Source organism: Nelumbo nucifera, chromosome 5 (assembly GCF_055504915.1).
Source record: "Nelumbo nucifera cultivar China Antique chromosome 5, China Antique-T2T, whole genome shotgun sequence".
NCBI lineage: Eukaryota > Viridiplantae > Streptophyta > Magnoliopsida > Proteales > Nelumbonaceae > Nelumbo > Nelumbo nucifera.
Window position 1 is genome coordinate 28,835,050 of NC_142653.1, and position 11,059 is coordinate 28,846,108.

The following is an 11,059-nucleotide window of genomic DNA, read 5'->3' on the forward strand; positions in this document are numbered from 1 at the left end:
ATGGATTGGTTTGGACGGGGGATTGCACGGCCAAAGCCCAATAAAGGTGGGACAAGGCTCTGTTTGAATGTTGATTGATTGACTGATTTGAGTGTGGGTCTACTGCTGCTCACCACATTTGGTGATTACCAAATAGTCATATACCCCGCCACATTATAGTTCAACTTCAACCAATGGAAAATTTGTTCAAGTGAAATTTCCTTCGGTGGGGTTCTGCCTTGTCAACAGTGATACATATTATATTAGTTGCAAAATTTAAGCCAGTAGTCCTGGTCATATAATTCGCAAAGTTGTGGAGAGAATGAACTATCTCTGTTCAAACTTCAAAGGAACAGGATTCATGATTTCATGTAGCCCTAAGTTCAGTCAAAATGAATATGGATTGAAATAGTGAGAAAAGATGTAAGGAATAATGGAGCAACAGGGGTCATACCCCGAAGGATTTGTTGAGTTCCGCTGAGATGTTTATCTCTTACGTTGTGTGTATAGCCAAATCAAAGAGGGGGAAGCCTGCAACTGCAAGCAGTCTGGTTTAGGAAGCCCAAACACATGCATATCAGCGATTTCAACGTATCCGTACAAAACTATAATCATTTCGATAATTCTATCAATAATCTTCTCGAAATCCAGCTTCAACAAATACAATTCCATAAAGAAAAGAAAATCTGTACATATATATATATATGTACGTCGAATTAACTAGCTAGAAGCTGCTGTTGGGTTCTCGACGGAGAGATGAACATGTTCCGAAAAAGGAAAAGGACAGAGGAAAAAAAACAACTAACATCAACATTTAAAAAAATAAAATAAAATAAAATGCAATTTAAAGAAAAGGAATTTATTCACCATGATAATCACGATTATCTTTTCCAACTTCGACTCCTCGATAATGGATCTCTCATCCTACCAACAACCCAAGTCTCCTTGGCAATATCAGGAGATATCTTGAAGAAATCAGGAGCGTAGCTCATCAATACCAAGCTCTCTTTCTTCCTCTCTTCTTCTAACGCCAAATTTTCTTTCTTTACTGTATCTTGTTCTTCTTCTTGCTCTCGTTGTTTGGCCTCTAGCCAACCTTTTGCGGGTGCTGACCTACAACGCATGAGCAAGAGAGCATTGGGAGGAGGAGCAGAAGGAGCGGCCACTGATCCTTCGTCACAAGACAGGTCTCGTTCTTCTCCGCATTTCTCTTCTTTACTGAACGTATTGTTCTGATTTTCTTGTAATACCATAAACCACTTGGAAAAGATGGTTCTTGAAGCACCACTACCATCACTTCTCTGCGTGCTTACCTGGTTTTCTTGATCTTCTTCCTCCTCTTCTTCATCTTCTTCCTCGTCAGAAGTGACATCAGACCCATGAAAGGAACCAAAGCACCGCAAATCAAATCGAAGGCTCCGTAAACAAGTCAAGAATTGCATTATGTCTTTCTTGAATCCAAGTGTCTCTAACCAAGTGGGTTTCTTCTTCTGTTTTCTACTGTTGTGGAGCCTCTCGATCTCTTCCATGACTGACTGCCAGTTCTTGGAACTCGACTTGGGCCTGACTTTGATCTGTCCGGCGCAGGTGACTTTGGGGGATGTAGGTTCTGCGATCTCCGTGCCAGCCTGCTGTTTGTTTTTGGCCCACAAGAGGGGGCTTGCCTGACCACCTCTGTTAGACCTGGTGAGGTGGTGGTGGTGGTGGTGGCGGCGCTTGGAAGATTCAGTGGGCCGTGCAGGACTGCAAATGGGCTTGGGCATGAGGGTTAGATGGGCTCGAGAAGGGAAGCAGACTAAGAGGTCAGCCGGAGGAGCTGTTTTATTTTCTCTTCCTTTCATTCTTCTTCTTCTTCTTCTTCCTCTTCTTGTATTTGCTGGTGTGTATGCTTTGGATCTTGGAGTATGTTTTTCTTTGTTTATAAAAGGAAGGAGAAATTAAATTGACAGCTTTTCTACCCTTTTACTTTTCTTTTTTTACTTTTTATATTAATGAGCAATAGAGCAAAGAGCACTTGGGCAAGCGAAGGTACGTACATTGGCAACAACCATCAACCCTTAGATCTACTTCAGATGTGAGGCTTAGTGTTTGATGTAATTGGGGGTGGATATATATATATATATATATGGATAGTTATTAGAGTCGAAAGAACAAGCAGTGTTGGGTTGTGGCTAGCTGTATGGTTGTTGCCTTGAATGAGATTACCCACTTTTCACCCATAATCCACGGCATAAGAGCTCTTTTGAGATTTACCCCTTTGAAAGATGTTATTTGCTTTCTTTTTCTGCCTTTGGAGAGAGTGTCACGGGAGAGCTTTCTTTCTAGGCTTCACCTTTTCCTTTTGGCTTGCCAACCAAATAAAATAAAAGAAAAGCAACCAAATCCCACGAGCATTGTTTCGTGATCCAATCATACTCCCTACTTGTGAAATCCTTCGATTACTCAATTTTAAAGCAACTGCCCCCCTAATAATTAAATTATATGTATATCTAACGAACAGCAAAGATCATGCACGATAGTAGCATTTAAGGAAGATTGGTGAAAAGGGAGAAGTCCATATCGTCTGAGGAAAAAGCTCAATGAGAATTTGATTAATAAAGCAAAGGAAGCCATAATGAAAGAGGGTGGCAATGCAATTGAGAGCATGGGAAGGAGGAAGGTAGCTTTGTTGTTGATGTTGGGGTCCTTCTGCGAAGAGGGTCTCCTGCAGGCTTCATTATTTATGATTTTATATAATTTAAGAGAGATAGAGCTAAGGGCTTAATTTAATCTCATTGCCTCTGCACATGAAGAATAATACCAACCGGCCCAGTGAGAAAAATGATGAGATGAAGAAGAGCAAGTACGCATTTTTTGTTGTTTACACTTTGCATCGACACCGTCCAAGTAATGGGGATTGTGAAATCCACGGTGGTCAGAGCAGTAATGCCTTTTCAAGGGTCTCTTGTTTCTTGGTTACCGGGATCTCTTCACTCTGATATTTTAGATGTTGGGTGGGGGAAATAGGCTTTTTACATGCTGACCTGATGAATCAGGAGGACGCCTGCCATACTAAGGAATGACGAAAAAAGGGGTTTGATTTATGGGTATGCTTTTCCTTTATTTTATGCTTTAAGAAAAGATTGGAACCCAGACGGGGCCTAGCAAGCAGCAATTGCAGCCCTAAAGTTACCTAAAGCTATAATATTATATATAAAACATAGAAAAGTAGCATCATATTTCATAGTGACTGCTGTTTTCTAAATGCCTGAAATTGAATACATGTCAGAGAGAGAAGAATTAACTGGGAATGGATCGTAGAAGACAGAGTGTGGGCTCCGAAAGGTTAGTTGCTCTTTTTTGTTGGGAGGATAAAGAGTATGGCGAGAGATTCCTCCCTCTGATGAGAGGCATCATTTGAGTTCAGAAATTGTTTATGGTCTTTCGACTCTTTCGCAGCCTTCAACAGATTCCTCCCTCTGATCATAGAAGGCTCCGCCTTACCAGATTTAAAACTAAAATGAAAAATATAACCCTCAGAAGCGTCTGAAACTGGGGGAGGAACGATTACTGTTGAACAAGATTTAATTAGGATTGTTAGCCATTTAATTAAATCCACTAAAATATGTTTTAGACACCATGCATTGAGGAGGATATGGTTGAGTAGTGCAGCATCACAATTGTGAGACCCCCCCCCCCCCCCAAAAAAAAAAAAAAGGGTAACATACCAAATGAGAGAGCCCGTTCAATTAGACTTTTTCAATTAACTTTGGTTTGATGAGCCCTATTATATATATGTAAGAAATTGGAGCTTACATCTCTTACGACCATGGTAGAAGCTAGGATGGGCAATCTTGACCCCAATCCACCCATTTGAACAATGGGCCAATGTGGGGTCAAGTGATTCATTAGGGTCAAGGGGAAAAGAGTTAGGATGGGTTGGGTCGAGGATATCCATTAGGCTGTTAGGGAGTTAGAGTGAACTTCTTAGGGTTCGAAATATTAGAGAGGTTATTCAGGATTCAAAATTTCAGATATAAGGGTAAGCTGTGCCGTTCAAGGCTTGAGGTAAGTTTCATTTCTGCAACATGCAACAAAGAACATTTTCTCTCTCTTCTCTCTACAACTACAACATTCTCTGTTTCTCTCTCTCTCAAATGGGCTTAGGGTTTGGTACAAGGATTTAGAATTCATGGCCAAGCTTTGATTCAGATAGAAATTGATTGATATGAAACTGAAAAAAAAAATTATTTGATTTATAAGAGGAATTGACGATCTATGGTCTTCAAATGGAGTTTTGAAAAGAAGGGAGTGGGTGGCAAATCAAGTTCTCTGCCTCCACATCCATACAAAAGCCTATTTCCACTGTTTCTTCTGTTGGGAAAAACATGATATCTCACAATAGCCAAATAGCAAAATATATCTGAACTGAAGCAAAATAATTCTCTTTCCCTCTTTGTGCAATTAAATGAGCATGCAAGCCAAACAATATCAACCAAATAGAAAATATATGTAATAACAAAAACACAATCCACAAATAAAGACACAAGATTTTAACGTGGAAAACCCTCCAAAATGAAGGAAAAAACCACAGGCAACTAGCCACTCAAAAACTTCCACTAAAAATTAATGGGATACAGCAAAGTTCTTCTCTAGCATTAAATCTAGAGGCTATCAGCATCAACTACTCACCCAAAGGTGGATTTCATCACATATCACCAAATAACTCAGAGACAAAAATAAATCTCTCCAAAATGATAATAGAGAAGAGGAATAGCAAATCAAACCAGTAGATGTGCAGCTTGAGACGCTATCAACTGCATACTAAAATCTCAAGGTGATTGCAGAAAGGGATGCCACGCAAATTCTATGTTCTTAGCCCATGAAAGCCCACAAAAACTCACTTCTCCTTTCCCCTCCCTCTCTCTCTCTCTCTATTTTTCTCTCTGTACTCTGTTTTGTTTTCGGTGGAAGACTTCACCGAACCGTTCCTTCTCCCCTCAACTTGCCGAGCAAGTTTTTATTTGCTCAGAACTGTCTTTGCTAATGCAAAGACAGTTATGAGCCTCTTCGACTTCTGCCCTTTTTTTTATATAGTGGGCCCTCCACGTGGGAAGGGAGCCCAACCAACAATCTCCCCCCTCACTTCTCACGTGGAGGGTGGCAACCCCATGCCAGCGGCCATCCTGCAAACAACAAGCTTTTCCTTTGATAAAGTCTTGGTCATCATATCTGAGCCATTATTATCAGTGTGAACTTTCTCAAGTTGTAGCAACTTCATCTCCAGCACATCTCGAATCCAATGATACCTCACATCTATATGCTTAAAACGTGAGTGGAAAGTAGAGTTTTTACTGAGGTGGATTGCACTCTAGTTGTCACAGTATAGAGAAATTTTTTCTTGCTTATGGCCCAACTCTTGTAGGAACTTCTTCATCCACAATACTTCTTTACAACTCTCAATAATAGCAATATACTCAGTCTCAGTAGTAGACAAAGCAACACACTTTTGCAGTTTTGATTGCCACGAAACAGCTCCCCCTGCAAAGGTAATCAAGAACCCTGATGTAGACTTTCTAAAGCCAATGTCACCAGCCATGTCTGCATTTGTATAACCATCTAGCACTGGCTTGTTACTTCCAAAGCACAAGCAAACTCTAGAAGTACCTCTGAGATATCTGAGAATCCATTTCATAGCTGCCCAATGTTCTTATCCTGGATTAGAGAGAAAGCGACTAACAACACCAACAACATGATCTATATCTGACCTTGTACATACCATAGCATACATCGAACTGTCAACTATGGATGCATAAGGCACATTCTTCATTTCTTCCTTCTCTTTCTCACTTGTAGGACATTGCTTGGAGCTAAGCTTGAAATGACCTGCAAGTGGAGATACAATCGGTTTTGCTTTGCTCATGTTGAATCTCTCTAAAACCTTCTCAATGTAATTTTCTTGGAATAACCAAAGCTTCTTATTCTTCCTGTCACGAATGATTTTCATGCCAAGGATCTGTTTAGTTGGACCCAAATCCTTCATAGCAAAAGCTTTACTGAGTTCTTTCTTCAACTTGTTGATTTTAGCAGCATCATGGCTAACAATCAACATATCATCCACATAAAGCAGGAGAATAACAAAATCATCATCAGAGAATTTCTTTACAAACACACAGTGATCAGAAGTAGTCTTACTATACCCATTAGCTTCCATAAAGGAGTCAAACTTTCTGTACCACTGTCTGGGTGCCTGTTTGAGTCCATATAAGCTCTTTCTCAACCTGCAAACAATATCTTCTTTACCTTGTCTCACAAAGCCTTCAGGTTGCTTCATGTAAATCTCCTCCTCTAAATTACCATGAAGAAAGGTGGTCTTCACATCAAGTTGTTCAATTTCCAAGTTTAAGCTAGCAACCAATCCCAAAACAACTCTGATAGACGACATCTTCACAACAGGTGAGAAAATTTCTTCAAAATCAACACCCTTTATCTGATTAAATCCCTTCACAACCAATCTTGCCTTGTACCGTGGTTGTGAGCAATTTTCTTCACTCTTCAATCTGAAAACCCATTTATTCTTCAAGGCCCTCTTACCCTTTGGAAGTTTTACCAGATCATAAGTATGGTTCTCATGTAAGGATTTCATCTCATCTTGCATGGCTTTTAACCATTCTTGTTTCTTCTCATGAGACAAAATCTCCTGATAATTCTCTGGTTCTCCCCCATCTGTAATCATTACATACTCAGTAGGGGAGTATCTTACTGAAGGTTGACGCACTCTAGTGGATCTTCTCAACTAAGGCTTTTCTGGTGGTTCTGAATTATTCTGTTCATCTGCTTGCTCTTCTTCATTTACTGACTCATTATCCACTAGAGGAGTATTTTCATCTTGATCTTCTTGTACATCTCTTCTAATTCCAGTATTTGCAGCTGGTGAACCAACCATACCTGGGTCAAGTAGTTCATGATATGTAGACTTTGGCTCATCTGACTTTTCAAAATCTACAATAGTTTGATCCTCGATGAACACTGCATCTCTGCTTCTGATGAGTTTCTTGTTGACTGGATCCCAAAACCTATACCCAAATTCCTCATGACCATACCCAAGAAAGATACATTGCTTCGTTCTACTGTCAAGTTTGGATCTCTCATCTCTAGGAACATGCACAAATGTCCTGCAGCAAAAAACTTTCAAATAATCATAAGTTACATTTCTTCCTTTCCAAACCTTCTCAGGAACATCACTATCAAAAGGAACCGAAGGAGAAAGATTTATCAAGTCAACTGTTGTTCTCATTGCCTCCCCCCAAAAGGACCTAGGCAGCTTTGCATGAGAGAGCATACATCTAATTCTATCATTAATAGCATGGTTCATTCTCTCTGCAACACCGTTGTGTTGAGGTATTTTTAGCACTGTCTTCTCAAACTTGATCCCATGAGTTCTGCAATACTCTGTAAATGGCCCTCTGTATTCACCACCATTATCTGCACGAACACATTTCAACTTCCTTCCAGTTTTCCTCTCAACTACAGCATGAAAATACTTGAAAACATCTAAAGCTTGATCTTTAGTTTTCAAACAATAAGCCCACACCTTTCTAGAATGATCATCAATAAAGGTAATATAATAGTGAGCACCACCAAGACTCAAAGAGTCCATAGAGCAAACATCAGTATGGACCAAATCTAGAACATTTGCTCTTCTAGAATGAGAGAAATTTTTAAATGCGACTCTATGTTGTTTGCGCTTCTTTGAAAGAATCCGCAAACCATTCTGACTCAAGTGACCCAACCGTGTATGCCAAAGTTCAATGGAAGAGTCTTCAACTGCATTTACCTCTCCCCCACAAGATTTAGCCTCTGTCACATAGAGAGAACTGCACTTGTTTCCTCGAGCAACCACCAAAGACCCTTTAGTGAGCTTTCATTTTCCTTCACCAAAGTAGTTATGATAGCCATCATCATCAAGCATCCTAGTGGAAATCAAATTAAGGTGAATCTTAGGAACATGCCTCACATTCTTTAAGAGCAATTTGCAAGCAGTATTTGTGTTTAGGCATACATCTTCTATACCGACAATTTTGCACTCCCCATCATTCCACATCTTCACATGACCAAACTGACCACTAGAATATGAAGAGAAAACATCACGACGAGAAGTGACATGATACAAGCACCGGAGTCAACAACCCATTGTGAATCCTGACATGTGAGATTGACACTACCACCATCGCATATAATACAAACATCATCACTAACTGCAGCTGCTACAGTATTAGCTTCTTCTTCCTTTTCTTCGCCCTTTTCTTTGCTTTGTTCCCTCTTAAGTACTCTGCATTGGAACTTCTTGTGTTCTGGCCTTCCACAGTGATAACACTTAATCTCTTTCCTTGACTTGGATCTTCCTCGAGACTTGTCATTGCTATCATGATTCTTTGGAGTTCTACTTTTGCTTCACCCTTGCCTTTCAGTAACCAGAACTTGACTCTGCGTTGTTAACCCTCGGTCTTTTCTTCTGTTCTCTTCATTCAGCATGCTCTCCTTCACCATTTTCAAAATGAGTACACCATTTGGAGAAAAGTTTACAAGAGTATCCCAACTGTCAGGCAAAGAGCTAATCAAACACATAGCATGAATCTCTTCATCTAACTTTACTTCCATAGCAGCCAACTGGTTCAATATACCTTGAAAGACATTCAAGTGCTCAGAAACAGAAGTTCCATCCTGATATCTCAAACACATAAGCTTCTTGAAAAGAAAAACTTTATTCTGATAATTTCTTTTCTCATATAACTCCTGTAGAATAGTCCACACCTTATGAGCGTTAGTCTCATTGGCAACATGCTGATACACAGTATTATCCACCCATTGCCTTTTTATTTAGTTTTTCCCAGTCTTTATCGGGCATACCCTCTGGCTTGCCTTCATCACCTAATATGGTGTCTTCATAGTCATAACAACAGAGCAAATCATAGTGTCACTGTTGTTACTGGTCGAGTCCTCCATTTAATTAGCACAAGAAATTCCTCAAAATAACCTGGCTCTGATACCACTTGTTGGGAAAACCTGCTATCTCACAATAGCCAAATAACAAAATATATCTGAACTGAAGCAAAATAATTCTCTTTCCCTCTTTGTGCAATTAAATGAGCATGCAAGCCAAACAATATCAACCAAATAGAAAATATATATAATAACAAAAACACAATCCACAAATAAAGACACAAGATTTTAACGTGGAAAATCATCCAAAACGAAAGGAAAAACCATGGGCAACTAGCCATTCAAAAACTTCTACTAATAAATTAATGGGATACAACAAAGTTCTTCTCTAGCATTAAATCTAGAGGCTATCAGCATCAACTACTCACCCAAAGGTGGATTTCATCACATATCACCAAATAACTTAGAGACAAAAATAAATCTCTCCAAAATGATAATAGAGAAGAGGAATAGCAAATCAAACCAGTAGATGTGCAGCTTGAGACGCCATCAACTGCATACTAAAATCTCAAGGTGATCATAGAAAGGGATGCCACGCAAGTTCTGTGTTCTTAGCCCACAAAAACTCTCTTCTCCTTTCCTCTCTCTCTCTCTCTCTCTCTCTCTCTATTTTTCTCTTTGTACTCTGTTCTGTTTTCGGTGGAAGACTTCACCGAACCGTTCCCTCTCCCCTCAACTTGCCGAGCAAGTTTTTATTTGCTCATAACTGTCTTTGCTAATGCAAAGACAGTTATGAGCCTCTTCGACTTCTGCCCTTTTTTTTATATAGTGGACCCTCCACGTGGGAAGGGAGCCCAACCAACATCTTCAAATCTCAAATCTTCGATGAATCAAATGAGGTTTTGGTCTTTGAGAATGGGAAAGATGGAGTTTGGGGATTTGTTGATTGTAGCACCATCGCAAACAACAGCAATGATAAACTTAAGTGCCATTGTTGATAGAAGCTGAGTTGAAGTAGAACGAATTCTGTAACATATAGATTATGAAGTTCGTCTTTACAATTGATATTTTTTATCAATTTTTTTATTTTTCTACATAGTTTTTTTTTTCTAAAAAAAATGGGTTGAAATTTTGAAATATATAATTATTTTGAATTTTTATCAATTTATTTATTTTATTCAATTTATACTTTCTTGATTGAAATATAAATTTTTTTAATTTTATTATTTTCCATATTTTTTTTCTGAAATTTTTATCAATTTGTATTTTTTCTGCAAATTTATGTCAATTTGTGTGTTTTTATTATTTTTACATTTTTTTCTTAATTTTCTTAGTATTTGTATTTTGTTTGGCTTAAATATTTGTAACTTCTTAATCTTTGCATTAGGTTAGAAGGTCATATGGGTGGGTCAGGGGGGACCAGATCTACTAGGCACAACAAAGTAAGCACATTAAATGAGCACTTGATAAATATTTTGACAGCTGTCAAAAGTGGGTATTAATCTTTTTCAATGGTAGGTTGAGAGTATTTTAAAGGACAAGTGTCAAAAAAATTCTAAGTACTCATTTAATGTGCTTATAATGTTGTTGTGCCTACCTGATCCAAACTTGGATCAGGATCAAGATGGATTGTGACTCACTAGCTAAGACCCATAAATATAGGTAGTGGATTGGTATTCAACCCTCACCCAACCCAACTCAACCCATTTGCCACCCCTACTAGCAGCAAATTATGAGACTGCACAATGAAATATTGGCATAGCCATGAATCATGACCCCTTTGCTTTATATCGGAAAGGAAGATGTTAGAAGGAGATGCTTTAGAGATTTGCAGCCTTGTTTATGATGACAATGGACTATAAAGAATTGATAGAACCTGGATTTAGTATAGGAGCAGTGTAAAAAATCTAAATAAATAATAATACTCCACTCAAATTGAGATATTCAGTGGTTGTGGGGCACATAAACTCTATGGCAGACTGAATTACTAAGTTTTCTTCCTTGCAACGCCTTCTCGGTTCAGCACTTTCCCTGATTATATAATGTATGGTGCCGGCCATTGAGTAGGACCTGCTTCATGTTGATGAAAGAAACTTGTCTAGGGCTTTCCAGATCAAAATACTATGTGATCTGCTCCTTGGTTATATTTGATTGCCGG

At 38.9% G+C, this 11,059-nt stretch overlaps 1 protein-coding gene across 1 annotated transcript; it reads right to left on the reverse strand.

The window, feature by feature from the left end:
- Nucleotides 1-593: 593 nt before the first annotated feature.
- On the reverse strand, nt 594-2,296 carry LOC104600126 (uncharacterized). Its single transcript, XM_010262968.3, has one exon. The coding sequence runs from the start codon at nt 1,818-1,820 to the stop codon at nt 861-863; it is 960 nt and encodes a 319-aa protein (XP_010261270.1). The 5' UTR covers nt 1,821-2,296; the 3' UTR covers nt 594-860.
- Between the last annotated feature and the right edge of the window lie 8,763 nt (nt 2,297-11,059).

Bases quoted from the DNA above. Each gene is read 5' to 3' on its own strand.
- LOC104600126 (XM_010262968.3), bottom strand. From the start codon at position 1,820: ATGAAAGGAAGAGAAAATAAAACAGCTCCTCCGGCTGACCTCTTAGTC.